The sequence below is a fragment of the Cervus elaphus genome, chromosome 30, assembly GCF_910594005.1.
Source record: "Cervus elaphus chromosome 30, mCerEla1.1, whole genome shotgun sequence".
In the NCBI taxonomy this organism is placed as follows: Eukaryota; Metazoa; Chordata; class Mammalia; order Artiodactyla; family Cervidae; genus Cervus; species Cervus elaphus.
In genome coordinates, this window is record NC_057844.1 from 75,224,775 (window position 1) to 75,245,243 (window position 20,469).

Genomic DNA, 20,469 nt, shown 5'->3' on the forward strand with positions numbered 1-20,469 from the left:
GTCCTAGCTACTGTAAATAGTGCTGCAATGAACACTGGGGTACAAGTGTCTTTTTCAACCTTCTCAGGGTATACAAGGCATACATTTTTTAATAATCTTATTTCTTGCCCATATTTTGCCCCTGTTGTGTCCACTTCACCTATATTCACTCTTTGCTTGCACTGTGTCTATCTTTGAAAGTAATTAAATTCAACTTTTAGAATAAGCCTCCTTTAGGCTAAAGGAAGGGAAGGGAGGAACTCTGTTCTCTACCTAAGTCCTTTACAGGTGAATTGTTTTTCATTCAGCCTCCTCCAGGAGGGCTTTTCAACACCCTGGCTCTTGGTTTCTTTGTGGAAGTCACAAATGGTGACCCTTATTATATACCTGGTTCCATGAAAAGCCACACAGATGAGTGACAGTAAGCACTGAAGGCATAATCTATTCCAAAAGCTTCAAAGTCACACAGTACAGGAGATTCTCAAAAGTGTTAAGAATCAGGTAAAATAAAGAAATTACTTATACTTCAAAGGAGGACATATTCTATATCCTCACTTACTGTGTCCTTGTCTTGATTTATTTGGTTCTATCAAGATTTTTAAAAAATTAATTACCAGACTTTTAAAATGTTCATGAAATAACTCAGGTCAAGAAATAGGACTTTTAGGGTCATTTCTGGCCCAATCCCCATCACATCAGGAAGAAAGAAAATTTACTATAGAATTTTCCCGGTGGAATTAACAACATGAGAAACTTTAATTATGTGACACTTTTCCAAATACTCCTTTAAGGTGAGAAATAGGAAATGAACCTCTTTTTTTTTTAATTGTACATCAAAGTGCCATTACGCTCTCACTTTAAAAAGAAAGTAACTTTAATCATTAAAGACAGACTTGAGAGAGCATTGGGCATAATTAAACCAATCATCCATGTGTTTATAACCACCCACCATACCAAAAATGTGTAGGAAAGAAGAACACAGAATCACAGGCTGGAAAGAGAGAAAGAGCAGGGGAGTCTAAATCCGACAGGGAGGAGGAGAGAACGGCAGGAAGACGTGCACTGAGGCCACGATGCTTCAGCTGAACTGCACAGGATGAGTACAAGTTGTGTTCAGTACGGAAAGGAAGAGAAATGTGAAGATAACCCTACCCTTAGAAAGTCAAAATAAACAAAATCAAGTCATAACAGATGAGATTAACTCTTTGTATACATACAAAAAACAAATGCATTTAGTCTTAAAATTAAAAAACATATCCTATGCCAAAAGAATGCCTAGAACTCTTTAGGCTTGAAGTACACGACTGTAAAACTGCACCAACTTATAGCTTAGTCAATGGTTTTAATGAGGAAAGAATGGGCCAACAGAAAGAACTGGGCTTGTATGACCAGAGCACTTCTGTCAGTGTCTTTATTACCATCTAACAGGAAAGACTGGGATGCCCCAGGGGACTCCAGGACTTGGCTCCACTGAGGAGTCACTGTTTGATGCCACCAGTTGCCAAGGTCTTTCCACTTGTTGCCTCTGCTTTGAGTCTAGTCTCACCAAGTCACCTGTCTATTATAATTCCCATGTCAACTCTCCTGATCAGAGAACACAAAGTCAATGAATGTATTCTGATCTGCTTATTAATTCTAGTTCTCAGTGAATTGAAGTGAAAGTGAAGGGAAGTGAAAGTCGCTCAGTCATGCCCGACTCTTTGTGACCCCATGGACTATATGGTCCATGGAATTCTCCAGGCCAGAATACTGGAGTGGGTAGCTGTTCCCTTCTCCAGGGGATCTTTCAACCGAGGGATGGAACCCAGGTCTCCGGCAGTGCAGGAGGATTCTTTACCAGCTGAGTTACCAGGGAAGCCCACTAGTCTTCAGCGCACAGTATCAAATGGTATTCTGGTTTGTTCTCTCGTAGAGTAAGCTGCTACAAGTCATTTCCACTGAGCCCATACAACTCTGGTCATACCAGCCCAAACCCAGTCTCCGGGCTTTGAATGTCGAGATCTGAACCCAGACCTTGGTGACCTTATAAACCACTCCTCCCGAAGCACCCTCTGCTAGCTCGTCAATCTCTGACTCCATTATCCAAAACTCTTCTGCAGGCACATGTCCTCCTTTCCCCTTCCATCCAGACTCTGGGTTCCTTTGAGGGCAGAAGACGTATCTTTCTATCTGCTAAGTACTTAATAAATATTTCAAGAAATGAATGGATAAAACAGTCAACAGAGATAGAAATAGGAGCCTACCAATAATCATCCATTACTTGCAGCTTTCCTCCCTATTATTTCAAAAAGTCCTCTGGTCCATTATGGGAACTGATAAGGGAAGACTGCTGCACAAGTAAGTAAATGCTCTATTTTAATTTCTCCATATATTTTATGTATGAAAAGTCACATTCAGGTAATAGTCTATTGCATGTCAAATCGACTCACATTAAATTTCTGTGGTTTCATTCCAAATCAATATCTGATTTCTACTCAATGAAGACTAAAATTCATCTCAAAAATGAGCTTAGTTCTCTTTTTCATTGCTGTGGTATTTTTTCCCACTCACTAAAATCATATTCCTGCTAAAAAACAGGTCTGTAGCCACTTCTACTAAGAAGTCAATGTACAAGGGGTGCATGTGTGCTAAGTTGCTTAGGTCATGTCCGACTCTTTTGTGACCCCATGGACTGTAGCCCACCAGGCTCCTCTGTCCATGTGATTCTCCAGGCAAGAATACTGGAGTGGGTTGCCACTTCCTCCTTCAGGGGATCTTCCCAATCCAGGGATCAAAACCCATACATGTCTCTTATGTCTCTTGCATTGGCAGGGGTGGTTCTTTATCACTAGTGCCACCTGGAAAGCCACAGGTGGCCCCTTTTTCTACTAAAAAAGCTACAAGTCTTTTTTGTGCAAGGGGTAGGGTGAAAAAAAATTACACACTATGAAGTGTGATAAGATCTGAAAATTGAACCTAAACATAGTTAGCATTTCAGACAACCTTTGGGATATAAATCTAATAGCACAAAATACAATTTAAAAATAAAAGCCTTCTTCCAGCTACTATAATAGATTAAATCACTTCTAGTCGATACTGTTACTTAGGTTAAATACGGGCAGTGCTTGACGCACAGAAAGCCTTAATCACCTTGGCCAAGCATAGGCATGAATCTTATGAGACCTTTCACAAAATTTTAAGACTAATTGAAAAGGAAACTTATTAGGACTGCAAGAGGAGGAGGAAAAGGTGAAGTCCTCTTCCAAAGGACTTACATAACCATGCATGAACACCTGAGAGCCTTTATTGGATTTTTTTTTAAAGCAGTATTTTCTTAAGTCTTTATTGAAACCTTTACAATACTGACTTTTTATGTTTCGGTTTTGGGGCCACAAGACACGTGGGATCCTTAGCTCCTTGACCAGGGATCGAACTCGCACCCCCTGTGTTGGAGGGTGAAGTCTTAACCTCTGGACAAACAGGGAAGTCCCTGAACTTTTTTTTCAATGGAGTGAAATGATAAAATGCTGAGGTACCTCCCAGACCCCAATAGGAAGGTTACATTTTACGACTATCGCCACATCTAGTTTGGAAGGCCAAATTTCAAATAGAAACTTTTTTTATTTTATATATTTCTTTTCTCTCTTGGCTGAAATGATTCCTTCCAAAACCTGGGGTCACTTGAATGGCTATGAGCCACATACAGAAAGTGGGATGCTTAGCCCAAGGAAGCAAGGCCCCTGCAGGGAACCATGTTTCCTCACCTGGGCCCCAGCCCAGGCTTCCTGGCATCTTCTGCTCCTCTGCTTCACCACTCACTGATCTTCCCTGATGGCCTGCCATGGCCCTGCTTCTTTAGCTTCAACTTGGAATCCCTCTTACTAATGAATTTCCTGCCCCCAACCTGGCCAGGACTCCGTCTTTCCTCCACCAGTGCGGGCTAACATGCTACCCTGACCCCACTGAAGCCGGGATGCCAAGGCGCTCGTGTTTCAAACCGCAAGCAATGTGAGGCGCATAATTTAATTAAACTTCCTATGGAAGAATTTGAGAAGTGATCTTGGAAAGAGGTTGGACTTGAGGGCCAGGAAACCTGAGTTCTCGTCTGAGCTCTGCCTCTAATTAACTGTATGGTCTTGAAGTTTTAACCTTCCACATCCAAGGTTTTCTAGGATCTCCAGGTTTCCTTTGTGGTTTAAAAGCTCCACAGTTCCATGGAATTCTAAGTCTCTCTCTCCACAAATGATTTATTATCTGAGCACTACGAATTTCTCTCTGAGAAACTAAAAACTTAAAAACGTCCACAAAAGAGATGAATGTTTTTTTTGATTTTCAGTCATATTATCCCACTTATTTTCTTAAAGAAAGGAAGTTTTAATGTGTTTTTATGAAAGGAATTGGATTACAAGGAGGGGAGATTCACTGTGTTGACTTAAATACAGGCTGTTAGTATTAACAAAGACGTTCTTTTGTATCATTATTTCTTTACTTTTCTAATCCTCTCAATTTGTAGGGCATCAGATTTTTTAATTAATCGTTTTACAATGGGCATTAAACAACCCTCTACATTCCTGGTGGGAAGTAGGCATATCTCTTGGGTGTTTAAAATATCATTATTTTATAGGACTTCAATTAAGACTGAAACAAAAGGCCCGCCCTCCCCCTGGGACACAGGAACAATGAGTTGGAGACAAGATCCCAGAGAAGTGGGTGGGCTGGAACCCGAGCCAGCTAAGCGGATCCACAAAGACTCTCCCCATCTCTGGGTTCAAAGGAGCACAGTGCTGGGAGTGTCCGCCCTGAGAGAGAAAAACAAACGTCACTGGCAGCCCAGGAGGGAGTGTGGGGCTCAGAGCCGGCTCCTCCGGTGTCCTCAGCAGAACAACCTCAAAGGAAGGCGGGGCCCTAGTGCACCAGATGAGACAGAGTTAGAAGAGGTGCAGAGGGTCCTCCCTGGCAACCAGTCAGCAGGGATGGCTACAGAGAGACAGAAGGGAATACCTAGGCTCCTGCTGTCTTTAAGATGGATCTTGGGGCCTGGGGATGGCCTGAAGTCAGAGGAGAGGGCCCCAGGCCCACTCTGACCAACTGCTGGACAGTTCGGCCCACTAGGCCCCCCACCAGGCCTCAAGCTCTGTCAGCTTCAACCCACCCCCAGGCTAAGATGTGGACTATTTTAGCAGGCAACCCCTCCTGTCTGTAATCCCAAATAAAGCAAGTGTGTGTGTGTGTGTGTGTGTGTGTGTGTGAGAGAGAGAGAGAGAGAGAGATCAGTCACTAAGTTGTGTCCGATTCTTTGCGACCCTGTGGAATGTAGCCCACCAGGCCCCTCTGTCCATGAGATTCTCCAGGCAAGAATACTGGAGTGGGTTGCCATTTCCTCCTCCAGAGGATCTTTCCGACCCAGGGACTGAACTCGTGTCTTTTACATCTCCTGCACTGGCAGGCAGGTTCTTGACCACTAGTGCCCCCTGGGAAGCACCTGTGTTTATTATTATGTTTTCATTTTCTTAGCAGAGCTAGCCCTTCACATGCATTTGCCGGAGAACGAGTACTCTGGTCTACCAGGAGCAAGGCACCCTTGGAGTTGGGGTGGGAGAGGCCAGGGTTCTGTGAAGGGAGGCAAGTGGGTGTGTTAGAAACGAAAGCCCAGGCGGGCTGAGTGCCCAGGTGAGCGTCACTGGGGCCCAGCCCCTCTCCCTCGCTAAACAGTTAAACCCTGGGTTGAATTTCTATTGTGGTCAGCTGGGCCAAGTGGATTTTCAACTATCCCCCGCTAGCGAGACAGGGCCCAACACCTACTTCCTTTCGTTTCTGGGTCCCTGCGACTCTGCTAGAGATGCCCCCTTGGATGCATCTGTCAGTGCACTAAAATGTTTCGAATCCAGCGCGGCATTAGAACTCCCTTTGGACGAGGCTGGGGACTTTGCTGCCACGTACTGGGCATAGCAGTAATGGAACCTTTCCAGATATCTGGCAGAGGCATTTGTTTCAGAGCAGATGACTCGCTTTTGAGAGGATTCAGTCCCAAGCTAGGCTGGAAACTAAAATTCACCCAGGGCGTTCCCCACATCTCACTGCGGAGATCATGGTTTGGCTGCTGACCCACAGTGTTCCATGAAGATCAGACAAGTCCACTTCCAGGGAGGCAGTTTCCTGAGGATTTTCAGTGTTTAATTCACTAATAATCAAGGAAACAAACAAAGCACTGGGACCAGACAAGGGTCCGGAGAAAGATTTCCATTTAGGTTTCTAGAGGAATTTAAACAAACAAACAAAAAAGACAAGCTCCCAGGATTTCCCTGGCGGTCCAGTGTTAAGACTCCACCTTCCAGGCTGAGGGATGTGCGTTCGATCCCCGGTCAGAGAGCTAAGATCCCACATGCCTCACAGCCAAAAAAACAGAACAAAAAACAGAAGTAATATTGTAACAGATCCAATGAAGACTTTTAAAATGGCCCACATCAAAAACAAACAAACAAGAACAAAACGTCCAAGAAATGAACTAAAACATTACAAGGACAAGCCTGATATGGACAGAGAAGTGGACATCTCTGCCTCTGACAGCTCCTCTTTACCAGCCCCTGCACGGCCCCCGAGCTTCCATCTTTTAAACGTCTCTGTTCCCTCACAGTGTCACCTTGTGGCTTCAAGGCCTTTCCTTGCTGTCCATTGCCATGACAACACACGATTTAGGGGGCTCTTGTGTGAATGTGGGTGTTCACTGGAAGGACTGATGTTGAAGCCGAAACTCCAATACTGTGGCCACCTGATGCGAAGAGCTGACTCACTGGAAAAGACCCTGATGCTGGGAAAGATTGGGCAGGAGGAGAAGGGGACGACAGAGGATGAGATGGCTGGATGGCATCACCGACTCAGTGGACATGGGTTTGGGTGGACTCCGGGAGTTGGTGATGGACAGGGAGGCCTGGCGTGCTGCGGTTCATGGGGTTGCAAAGAGTTGGACACGAGTGAGCAACTGAACTGAACTGTGTGATCCTCAGTGTGCACCCTCCCCGACAGGTAGGCCCACCTTCCTTCTGCCAGCCCTCTGAACAGATGTCAGTCATCTTTCTAAAACTCTCATCCATAGCATCAATAACTCAGCTAAAATTCTTTCAGTGACCCCCTCACTGCCATCAGAATAAACTGCAGACTGCTCAGCATAACCTAAGACCTTTGGTGACCAGCAGTACCGACTTTCCCGGACTCTCCTCCCACCCTTCTCCCACCCTCCAGCACACAAGCTACTTCTCACTCCCTAAGGCACCCGCCCCCTCTGCCTGGCTGGTGGAGCTGCTCACTCCCACCTCCTGCAGCACGCAGCTAGCGATTCTACTGAAGTGACTCAAGAAGCCTTGCTGTATCGCCTACCAGACTCAAGAACTGCAGACTGTGCTAGTCATTTTTGCTTCTCCAACACCTTTAATAACATAAATGTCTGGGCGAATGGGTCATTGGGACTTTTAAACGGAGGCTGTCTTGTTTAGTTCTAAGATCACTTGAGGTGGACTCCCCTGGTGGTACAGTAGCTAAGAATCTGCCTGCCAATGCAGGGGGCACAGGTTCAATCGCTGGTCTGGGAAGATCCCACGTGCCCAGAGCAACTAAGCCTGTGTGCCACAACCGCTGAGCCTGTGCTCCTAGAGCTGTGGCTCCTGAAGCCTGTGTGCCTGAAGCCTGCGCTCTGCAACAGGAGTAGCCCCCGCTCGACACAACCAGAGAAAGACTGTGCACGGCAACGAAGACTCGGTACAGCCAAAAATAAATAATTTCTTTTAAAAAAAGAAAGATCACTTGAGGCTCCAAATGAGACACTGTCTTAGCAACTGGTGAGACATCAAGTAGCTCTGTCACTGCAAAATGTCCTGTTGCTTAAAGTGTCAGATATGTACATTTATAAATGTCAGCAGACCTTTGAGAGGCATAAAAATTTCATTCTGCTACCTTGCAACGCAACCCCCCCCCCAAGATTATATATGACATAACAGCTTATTCAAGTGCAGTAACTTGAATTCTAACTAAGTTAAATGTTCAGAACACTTGGTGACCGGACTCATCAATTAAGTTCAGTTTTTAGAGACATGGGGGGTTGGTATTACAAAGAGGCTGGTTTTTAATCACTTCTTAAGTATCACTGCACAGGTGAGGATGGAGAGACAGAGGGTACCCAGAAGACCAGGAGCAGCCATGCAGCCATTCAGGGAATGAGTGGCAGGGCCAGCTTCCCCACGAGTAAGGGGCTCAGCCTGCTCTCCACATTGTATGACTTTGCAACTAAAAACTGCCACACTCAAAAATAAAGCGATGCTACTAGAGGAGAGGAAGCAGGCTCCGATAAGCACCCTGGTCACTCAACCCCCTCCATGCTGCCTGGAGGACGCTGGTCAGGGTGTAGAGAGAGCTTCCGTGAATGGTGCTACCTCTATGGATTCTCATACATCTAATGAGAACCCACATTTTAGGGCAAATGTGCCCTCTGAATTACAGAGGGTTAAGAAAAGTGAATTTTAGGAAGGTTTATCACTTACCAAAATACCCAGATTACTAACAGACAAATTGGGGCTAAAATCTAGAACCAGATGACTATATCTCAGGTCTTACCCCTACCCTGGTGCCTAGTGAAGTGAAATGTGAAAGTCACTCAGTCGTGTCCGACTCTTTGTGATCCCATGGACTATATACAGTCCATGGAATTCTCCAGGCCAGAATACTGGAGTGGGTAGCCTTTCCCTTCTCCAGGGGATCTTCCCAATCCAGGGATCGAACCAAGGTCTCCCACATAGCAGGCAGATTCTTTACCAGCTGAGACACAAGGGAAGCCCAAGAATACTGGTGTGGGTAGCTCTTCCCTTCTCCAGGGGATTTTCCTGGCCCAGGAATCAAACCGGGGTCTCCTGCATTGCAGGCGGATTCTTTATGAGCTGAGCTACCAGGGAAGGGGAAGGAGGAAGGAAAGAAACTGTGACCTGATATGGGGAAGACACTGCTTCAGTGATGGACTACCAGATTCATCCAATACCTTTCATTCTACCTGAGAAAATCAAATCTTAGACTCACTTATGCAGGTAACATTGTGAGTGTGTGTGTGTGTTTTATTTCATCTAGTTATTTATGTAGGTAATCTCAACTCCCTGCTCGATCATAAGTTTTCCTAAGCACCGCATAGTGTTTCTAACAAAAATCATGCCATACACTGCCTGCGTGGTGGGGGGTGGGGGGGGGGGGAAAGCTACTGCCTCACCAAGCTGTCTTGAGGAAAACTGAAGAAGATGTCTGAAGTGCTAGGTAAACACAGAGATCAACCTGACAGATGTTTCCTCTAAGGGTTTCTGCAGGTGGTGCTGCAGCTCCCAGGGCCGCCCAGCTGCTGGGGCAGCGTCACCCCACCTTCTGTGTGAATGCCCCAGCTCCCTAACAGAACGCAGAACACACATCATCACATCCCCGAGAGCTGCCCACAGGAGCGCAGCGCCGGCCCCACTCCGCTGAGGGATGGGCCTTCCCTGCCGGGAACGGAGCATGGGACCCAGAGGGGCGCCGGGGGGCAGTGAGGAGGACCGGAGCACCCACCTGGGCGCCATGTCAGCTGGACCGCGCTGGGTACAGCCAGATGGCCCAGAAGCAGGTGGAGGGCCTGGCAGTGGGCGAGGGATCCACCGAGGAGCAAGGGTTGGAGGGAGGCCTGCGGGAGGTGGGGGAGAGCTGGGTGAAGAGTGCACGGGGCAGAGGGAACTGCCTGAGAAGAGGCCCTGGGGCAGGAGGCTGCCAGGGAGGCCAGCGGGGCTGCCCCAGAGAGCGGGCCAGAGGCAGTGACTGATAAGAACACCATAAGCCAGAGGAAGACGTCACTGAGGCCTCTGAACACAGGCGTGAGGTGATCGGACCTGCCGATCACTTACTTTTTAAAAGATCACCCTGGCTGTGCTATTAGGACAGACAGGAAGGGGGCAAGGACAGGACCTGGAAGACCTGACCGGATTAACCAAGGTAAGAAAGGATGAGGGCTGCATGGTTACAGCAGTGAGGGGATGACCTGCCGCTACGCCCTCCCCATCCCCTGCCCTTCCGAACACTCCCCTGGGCTGTTCTTCACCAGGCCAGCCTGACATTCCCTCCCTCCCTCCCTCAGCCCGATCCGCCTCTCAATTTCTCTAATACCCAATCCTCTCCTCCCATTCAGAGACAGAACTCTCCCTCCTTCCTGAACTCTTCCTGTAAAGACCCTTCATTCCATCCCCACAGATTCCTCTAAAGAGCCCTTGCTTCCAAATACATCCTCCCATAACTTCCATCTTCGGCCTCTTCCTCACTCCTGGGCTTCCCTTCCTAGCTTGTTCTCTCATTTCCCCAATCCTGATCAAAACCTCCTGTTACTGTTCTGAGTCACGAGGATTCCTTCTCTCTGCTACCATTCAACACTGACCTCCGGGCTCCGCTCAGTCAATTCTTCAGTCCCAGTAGGAAACGACCATCCTAGGCAACGATGCCTAGGATGCTTATTCATTGGAACGACACGCCTATTCATTGGAAGGACTGATGCTGAAGCCAAAGCTCTAATAATACTTCAGCCACCTGATGCAAAGAGCTGACTCATTAGAAAAGACCCTGATGCTGGGAAAGACTGAAGGTGGGAGGAGAAGGGGACAACAGAGGATGAGATGGTTGGATGGCATCACCGACTCAATGGACATGAGTTTGGGTAAACTCCGGGAGATGGGGAAGGACAGGGAAGCCTGGCATGGGGCAGTCCATGGGGTCACAAAGAGTCGGACACGACTGAGTGGCTGAACAAGAACGAAGACAACAGCGCCCTGGTTATCAGCACCGAGGACCACTCTCCCACCTCAGCGGCAGGAATGCGGGGCCACTGGCTCGCTCTGCCTGCCTTCTTCAACGCCCTCTCGCTGCCTTCCAGGGCCCCTCACTTTCCTGGTCCTTCTCCCACTTTCTGTCTGATTCTCACCTCCCTTCCTCCTAGGTGAAGGTGCTCCCTGAGATCCAGTCCCTTGAGGGCACCCTCAAGTTCTTGGCCCCTCTGACTGCTGTCTCATATTTCTGTGGGTGAGCCCAGATCAGTAACCCTGGCTTGGCTCTTAGGCTGGACTTCTGCATTTCCAACCACTAAGGGTGTCCCAGGTGGCACTAGTGGTAAAGAACCTGCCTGCCAATGCAGGAGACATAAGAGATGTAGGTTTGATCCCTGGGTTAGGAAGAGCCCCTGGAGAAGGGCATGGAAACCCACTCCAGTATCCTTGCCTGGAGAACCCCGTGGACAGAGGAGCCTGGCGGACTACAATCCATAGGGCTGCAAATAGTCAGACGCAACAGAAGCGACTTAGCAGGCACACAAGCACAAAGGACTCAGCACCTGGACATCCCACTATCTTAAATTTCCAAAAACAAATTTCCATGGGATTCAAACTGTCATGATACTAGTCACATTCTCCTTCTCATTATTAAGATTAATTCAGTAGCTCCTTTCCTAAGTTTTGAGCAATTCAAAAGCAAGAACCCTGTCTGAGCCCTGTGCACAAGCAGTTAACTATAAACTATATGCTAAATAAATATACTCTTCAACTCAGCTGATCGGTGCTGTCCAAAAAAATAAGCTCTTCTTTTTAAGACAGACCTGTCACCATTTTCCATTAAAGGCATTACTTGACGTAGAATTAAAATCTTTATCTCCTAAGGGTCTGGACAATGTCAATTCAGAAACATTATTTATCCAGGTTTTCAGGTAGGTTCAATCCTCGACATGAACTAATATCCCAGAAACCACAATGCTCACAGAAATGGACCTCATTGACCACTGAATGCAGACTAATAAAAATTTTAAGGAATTTTATCAAAAGAGCACTTTCCAATAAAAAGCCCAAAACAAAGTATTGAGATTACTTTTTGGCAGCATATAATAAAAAATGAGGACAAAACACCATGGATAAAAAAAAGTTCTTTTCAAAAGGACAGATAGGAAATGAGATGAGGGACGTCCAGGCCCTTTGTAAGTAGTGGGGCCTGGTTTCCTTTTTAGGTCAGTGGTTTGTAGATCTTTATCAGTCTCATGTAAGCTGAAGAGGAAAAGAAACAGAGGAAAAATAAAGATCAGGATGTTATTTAAAGGAAAATGAATTAACCACATTTTTTTGATACAATGCTGAGAACACTCTAGGATTCTCCTGTAACTAAACATTTCCAAAAGTGAACATTTCTAGAGCTGCCAGTTATTAATAATTTTCCCATCTTCCCTTTTAAATTTTTTTGTTTAAGAGATCTGACATTGATGATACGCCCTGAAATGTCAATTGAATGAGCACCAGAGGGTCATGCTTTGCCCTGACTTCTCATACAGCTTCTGGAAGACAACAATTTCAGATCTGTATGGCACAAAAATCTCATAACAACCTGCTCTTTTTTTTTTATCCATTGTGGCATAATATTTGTAACATAAAATTTACATCTCAACCATTTTTAAGAGTACAATTCAGTAGCATTAAGAACATCCTCCATCATGCACAGGGCTCTTTTCATCTTGGGGAATTGAAACACTGTACCCATTAAACAGTTACCTCCTGGCAACCACCATTTCACTTTCTGTCTTGATAAACTGACTATTCTAGGTATCTCGTATAAGTGGAATCATACAATATTTGTTCCTTTTTGACTCATTTCAATTAGCATAATGCCTCAAAGTTCATCCATGTTGTAGCATGTGTCGGAATTTCCTTCCTTTTTAAGGGTAAATAATATTCCATTGTGCATATACATGCAATTTATTTACCCATTCTCCTATCGATGGACTCATGGGTTTTTTTCTGCCTTTTGGCTACTATGAATAATCCTGCTAGGAACGTGGGATGTACAAGTAGTTCTTTGAGTCACTGCTGTCAATTCTTTTGGGTATATCCTCAGAAATGGAATACGACCTAATCTTTTCATATCTTTCTTAGAAACTTTATGCCTCGTTAGTTTATGTCTGACACCAAAGCCTGATGTCTGGAGGTCAAAGAGGCACCAGCAGAGTACCTGGGCCTTCCTCAAGGCCACAGTCTGAGTGGAGACACTTGAAGACAGAAAGCATGAGAAGCCATTACTGAAAAGCTCTAGACAATGTACTTAGGTGTTCATGTACACAGAGCAGACTGTAAGTACTAGAAGAACAAAGAGAAGATGGAAAAAATCACTGTGGACTTGAACAGCTTCAGAAGACATGGAATCTGAAGTGGCCTCATGGGTGAGAACATTCTAGAAGGTTGGGAAAGAAGAGACGATATTGCTGGGGAGGAGAACCAGGACTCCAGGGCAGACACAGAGTAGAATGACCCCAAAGCACCAGAGTCTGATTCTGAAAACACAAGTGTAGTCAGCTAGAGAAGGCTGTCTCAGCTTCGGCATTCCTGCCCTAATCTTGGCAGATAAAACTTAATAAATATTCTGACAGCTGAGAATTGTCTTTTTGAAATTCACATTGACTTCCTGTCTCTCGGGATTTTTTGTTTTAAACACTCTTCTCCCACCTTAGACAAGTAGATCCAACAACAAATCTTCTCTCCACAAGGTTCATTCTCAGACATCCTTAGGGACTGACCAATACCAACACAGGTCTACATGTGACCTGTACAAATGTATCATTACTATACACACCTACAGTTTAGTAAATTATCATTCTGAATATATTTGACAGAATTTCACACCAAATTCTATTATCTTAATAGATAACTAATACTGTTTAACTGGAAAGTGTAGGATTACAACTCAACCCCATTATGCGTTTTGCTCACTAGCTGACCTGTTTCCTAACCAACTTGCTACCTTGATTTCACATGAAGAAAATACTTGCCCCAGTCTAATTTGTTCTCTCTGCCTCTAATAATATGATAATAATTCTGCCCTCATTCTGCCTAAAAATGCAGGGACAGACAGAAGAAATCCATGACATCCCTAAGACACTTCACTGGATCAACTAACTACATAGTCATAAAAGCACTGAGACAATTTAGCAAGAAAGCACATCACCTTCCCAGACTAGGATACAGGAGGACTCCTAGAGAAAAACAACAGCATACAAACCTCCATGTGGCCCATAGCAATGACTGTGATGGGGACCAAAGCTGAAATTCAAGCTCCTTAATCTTTGAAAAAGCTTCCCCTAAACAGAACTTAACACTCTTCATTCAATCTTGGCTAGCAAAATGTCAATGAGTTCTTTGCTGTTTCTAGAATATTTGTGTCTGGTATCCCCAGAAAAGGTGTTACAGGTGAAAGGAAAAAAGGAGTTTTTCTCAAAGTTTTAATCATCTGTTTCTAAAACTGCTTAAACATCCAGGTTCTTTGTTGGTGAGATAAAAAAATGAAATTCAATTAAGTGTATCTTATTTCTGGGGTTGGTTTGCTTCTGAAGCAACTGGATCTCCAGTTTTCAAATAAAATTTTTCATTCTAGGCTGCAAAACTAGAAATAACTTTGTTACTCTAACTGACACTAAGAAGAATAGATACTAATACTTCATGCTCAGAGAAACTTGAGATAACCTTTAGCTTCCTCAGAGCACAGTACAGGAAAAATATGTCAACACGAAGTCTAATTTGTAATCATCTGATTTAACTCATGTTAACAAATCTGTTGCCAAAATCACAGAGGAAAGACTGCATTCTGAGGTTTCCATTTATTCATCCTTTAGTTGGGTAACCTATTCTTGTAATGAAGTTTTCAAGGGCACTGTATTTTGGGGCATGATTTGAAACCATTTATCAGTGGAACATCCCACTAATGCCCAATTTCATTTCTGTGGCATTCCTAATTTTTCACGAAAGAACTGAAGAATCATCATTTTCTCCACAAGTATCTCTCACAAGTTTGAACAAGTGAATATTTGTGAAAATTCTCACCTTCGTTGTAAACTGGAAGGTCTTAAGTTTGGTGGGGGAAAAAAAAACTTCAAGGAATATGATTTGATGATTGTTATTAACATGGCAGTTTCCAAAGACAGTTGAATACATAGAGAACTGTATATATAGCAAGTGATGTTCTGGGGAGTGGGATTAAAAAGAAGGTGGAGGGGAGGCTTTTTAATGTCAAATGTTTCAATAGGGCCTGCTTATTTGTTTGTTACAAGCATATACTAGTTTTTAAAATTAAACAACAAAGAATCAAGAAAGCTTCAAAAAAAAAGGCGGGGGGGGGGGGCGGGGGCGGGTAGTTTAATTCAGGACAGACAGGTCTCGGATGATAACGGCATCAGGTAGAGAAGAAGGAAGCTCCAAGGTTAAATCCCAGGAGAGCAAGGGCAGTAACTGGAGTCTCCAACGGATGGATGTGGCTCCAGGCTGCCAAGCATCTAAGGCGACTGGGGTTCCATCACTCCTCACTGGCCTGGAAGCTGTTGTGGGTCACTGAGCGCAGGACAGCCTGAAAAGCTGCAAGCAGCCATCTAAAGAGCCGCTCATAGCAAAAGCTATGCTGAGTCCCCTGCCAGCAGCTACTGAGCTCCCAGAAGCAGCACCTGTCACTGCGTCAGTGGGGTACATGTTAGGACGTTCTGGACGTCAGGACCCCCAGACTCTTCTCAGCGAGCCCACGCGCAGTCAGGGCCTCTCTCCAGGCAGTTTCCCAAAGTGACAGCTTAAAATGACGCCTGACAAAACCTTCCACCACTTCTGAGCCAATCCCATCCTGAAGACTCCAAGGCACTGGGCAAAAATCCCTAAAATCCTCTTCAAACAAATTCCCTAAGATGTAGGAGGCACTTGCGTCTACAGAATTAGCCCAGACTATGGACAGGGAAGTCTGGCGTGGTGCAGTCCATGGGGTCTCAAAAGTCGAACACAACTGAGCGATTGAACTGATAGCACTTCTATTCAAGATAAAAGATAAATGCTTGGGAAAACATTTGTGTTATATATGCATGTGTGTTTTATGCATATGAATATGCACATATTCACATATATACACACATGTAACATATAGTCATATCTGTGTGTACACACACACACACATAACACATATATGTAAAAAATACCAATAAAAAATCAAGTCATGAGGGAATGCTTGGAACAAGATTATGGCAATAACTTTTCTCTCTTAAATAGCATCTCTTCTTTTCATCTTTTTAATTCCCTAAATGAACTAACCCAACAATAAACCAAGAGACAGAAAAGAACTGTTTGTGATGAACATTGGGGTGCACGTGTCTCTTTCAGATCTGGTTTCCAAGGTGTGTATGCCCAGAAGTGGGATTGCTGGGTCATGTGGCAGTTCTATTTCCAGTTTTTTAAGAAATCTCCACACTGTTCTCCATAGCGGTTGTACTAGTTTGCATTCCCACCAACAGTGTAAGAGGGTTCAGGCCTGGTGCTCTGGGAAGACTCAGAGGGATCGGGTAGAGAGGGAGGTGGGAGGGGGGATCGGGATGGGGAATACATGTAAATCCACGGCTGATTCATGTCAATATATGACAAAACCCACTACAATATTGTAAAGTAATTAGCCTCCAACTAATAAAAATAAATGAGAAAAAAAAAAACAAAACTGTTTGTATAGCTCTACCGCACAGTGCTATTTACCCTTACCTGAAAGTCATCATAAGGGAAGAGCAGCATCTCCCGTAGACAGTCGTTCAGGATCTGTGTCTTCTTCTGGACGATGACATTTTCATAGTCCAGCGGCTCAATCAGCTTTGGCTTGGCCTGGAAGGTGAAGAGATAAGCAATTGAAACACCTACAGGTAAGCGCAACTTCTCAAGACTGAAGAACTTTATAAATCCTGCATGCATGCATGAGCACTCAGTCGTGTCCGACTCTTTGTGACCCCTAACTGTAGCCCGCCGGGCTCCTCTGCCCGTGGAGTTTCCCAGGCAAGAATAAACTGGCTGAAGTGGGTTGTCATTTCCTTCTCCAGGGGACCTTCCCGACCCAGGGTTTAAACCGGCATCCCCTGCATTGGTAGGTGGATTCCTTACCGCTGAGCCACCCAGGAAGCCCGAAGTGTAGGTCCCATATCCATCCTACTCTATGTGTTTCTGCATTCTCCAACTTCTCGACAATGAGAGTGTGTCAGCTTTGCTATCAGGAAGAATCAAAAGCAAGAGAAACAACTTGCTTTCAAAAGAACAGAAGACACTTCCTGGTCCTCATGTTTGTTTGGTTATTTAAGTACAAAGGAGGCCATGGGGTTTGGTGGAACTTCCAGTCACGTCTTGGGTCACCCCTGGCTAGGTCGGTCTCCTTCTAAGCCTTAAGCTTTGCCAGAGCCACCCTGCTTAGGGGTCTAACCATGATCTGGCAATGACGGCCAGTGGCTCCAGCCATGACCATCTCTTCTTGGCCCTGGACTTAAAACATCCACAGAGCTCAATATTTTATAAAAAACTTTGTGAAACTCTTCTCTGAGTCTCAAAATAGCCCTGTCTAATCTGATCTATCTACCTACTTACATATGCAACACCAAAATATAGAGAAATATGAGCGGGACTAAAACCAGGCCAGTAAGGGGGCGGGGGGGAAGTACTTAAACTAGGCCTTGTGGCTGAGCCCCAGGGGTAGGGGTGGCCATCCCTAGCATGCACTAATCAGAAGAATGAGGCAATGAGCTGGAGAGAATATGCCTTTTCTAGCCATTCCCAAAGTTAGTAAAATATCTCATCTAGTTCCAGTCATTGCGACAGTGTTTAGTGATCACTTCCCACATGCAAGGCACTAACTGGGCTAACTCAACGGTAAAGATACATATTCAACTAATTATAGCACAGTATGCCAAGTGCTAAAGAAATGCATGTGTATGCATGCACACACACACAGTTATCAGAAATAAATTCATTATGTCAATAAATCCTTTACTGCAATATTATTTCTGAAACTATTTATAAAAACATCTGACATATACAATTTCAACAAATGCTCTATATAGTAAAATGTCAATTCATATATAGGAAAAATACTAAAGATATCCAGTATATGGCAACTAGATTAGGAATTGTGACTGAAACTGCCATGGGTTCCTCAAATCTGTATCCTTTCCATCCAAATAGAGTTGGACTACATTTCCCAGCCTCCCCATGGTTGGGTGTGGTCACATGACTGTCTTCTGACCAATGGCACGTGAGTGGAAGGGATGTGACCACTGCCAAGGCTGGCTCATAAAAAGCCTCTGCTATAGACTGCCTGACTGTGTCCTGAAAACCCATGTGTTGTAACCTAATCCTGAAAAACAATGGGATTTCAAAATCGGGCTTTGGGGAGGTGATTAGGTAAAGAGGGTGGAACCCTCATGAACGGGATTAGTGTCCTTATAAGAGAGACCTCCAAAAGCTCTCCTGTCCATTCCACCATGTGAGGACACAGCAAGAAGAGAGCATCCATGAACCAAAGTGGACCCTAGGCAAACACTAAATCTGCCCATGCCTTGATCTTAGACTTCCCAGCCTCCAGATCTGAGAGACAGCCTCTCTCCCCTGCTCCTTCCCTATGCCCCTCTGCCAGCAGCACACAGTGGACCCAGCAGTGGACTCAGGAAGCTGAGAGGAGGGTGCAACCCCAAGATGGAAGGAGTCTGGATCCTGAATCACCCAGCATAAGGCTGCCTGCTTACAACAGGCACTGAAACAGCCTGTGAAGAACTAAAGCATCTACTGTGTTACGCCATGGAAGTTCTCAATTTTCTTAATGAAGCAGTCATCTTGCTCTAATAGAAGTATAAAATGATCATCTTTAATGTCAATTACTTGATTTAAGTAGACTCTACAAAATATGCTGAGGAAAAAAAAAAAAACAGTGCCCAAATAAGTGCACAATAATTATAAAAGTACATGTTTATGGATGGAGATTAAAAATACACACAATCCAAAAAAGTAAAGCTATCTTGTGAAAAGTGTAGGTAGTTTCTTCCTTCAAAATATTTGTAATTTTAAACTGTTTTTACATTTAAAAGAGGTCCAAAAAAGATTTGAAAGTGAAAGTGAAAGTCACTCAGTTTGTGTTCGACTCTTTGCAACCCCATGGACTATACAGTCCATGGAATTCTTCAGGCCAGAATACTGAAGTGGGTAGTTATTTTCAAGTAAGAATTGCCACAGAAAATGAAAGTGTTCTCCAAAGTATGTTAATTCAACTTAAATCATTTCCTCCTTTATTTCAGTTTGTTATGCTGTATATAGTAATCAGTATACAGGTGCTTGTTGGCAAAATGGATGTTAATTGTCCACATTCAAATAAGTGATGTGTTTCCTGTCCATGGACCAATACAGACAATATGTTTACATTTTAAGTGCATTTAATGACAGCTCTCACCATTTGACTGAACTTGGACTTCTTAAATCTTTCATAAGTGAAAACTATCAACATAGTCATAAATCACTTTTGCTGTTTAGCACACCAACTAATGCTTTTGTTAATGAGGTTAGTTATTGTTTTCCCCTGAAGGTATCTTGGCAGTATTTAATGTAATGTTGTAGGTATTAAGACTACCTTGCTTCTGTGGGCTGCTGTTAACTTTCAAGGTGTTTTCACACAGATGATCACACTTAATCCACTGTTAAATTAATTAAACACAGAGGCCATCAGGTGCTTCTAATGCCATAGGTGGCTGCCTATGTAAGCAAATGGAAATGTAAGCCTGTAAATACCTCAAGGTTATGAAATCAAAACACTAAGGACAACCCAGCACAAACAGCCAACTAGGCTCTGTGCTGGAGCCAGTCGATAGTTCTTTCCTTTGCTTCTGCGCTTATTTTTACAGGAGAAGTCTCTCCCCAGCTCCTACCATCAGAGCACTCCCAACCTCTGGGAATTGGGTATTGCTCAATTCGAATTTATTTTTGCTCAAACCAACTCTTGAAATGTTTAATATGCCTCAGGCTATCCTTTAACACCACGAAGAGGTAGACGTGAAAACATCACTCCATTCAACTGAGCCCCAGAACCGAGGATCACGAGTTGAGCTCACGGCCTGACGCTGACCGCCACCCAGTAGCCAGCAGACAGGATAAGAACACAGTCTCCCATCGGTCAGAACTCTTCCTTCCGCAGGCTGCCTTGTGAAGGGTCAGTGCTCACCAAAGCTCGACCACGGTACAGTGTGTTTATAAGCCAACCTTTCTGTTACAAGACGGATGGTGCGTGTGAATCAGGAAATTTCATAGGAGAATGGCAAAGTTTCAATGCCTACCTCTCAGGGAAGAGTTAGAAATACAGGAAATCTCAGGGAAGAATAACAAGTCTTCTGTGGTCTCCAGGACTGGGAAGAGTTGACACGTGTACACACCCTTAAGTTGTTCAATGAAATGACTCCTGGAGACTTGACTGGGCGGAGGTTTTCAACAACTGCACGGGGCACCGTTCCCGACAGAGCCACTGACTCCAAGGGAAAGGGGCCAGAGGAGGGCCACTCACCTGCCACCTAAGTTAAGAACAAGGCAGAAAGCTCTCGATTCAAACACGGATAGCTGGCACAGTGCCTGCCTCCCACACGTGGCTTTTAGGAGGAGGGAAGAAAGAAACCATCAGAGGATGAAGGCT

The 20,469-nt window shown here is 44.7% G+C and overlaps 1 protein-coding gene across 13 annotated transcripts in view; it reads right to left on the minus strand.

Moving 5' to 3' along the window:
- DOCK9 (dedicator of cytokinesis 9) overlaps positions 1-20,469 on the minus strand; it is a 270,534-nt gene that overhangs the window by 129,249 nt on the left and 120,816 nt on the right. For all 13 annotated transcript variants that reach the window (XM_043892115.1, XM_043892111.1, XM_043892106.1 and 10 more), the window contains exon 2: positions 16,527-16,643. In XM_043892115.1, coding sequence (XP_043748050.1) covers positions 16,527-16,643 — 117 coding nt within the window. The remainder of the gene's footprint in view (positions 1-16,526; positions 16,644-20,469) is intronic.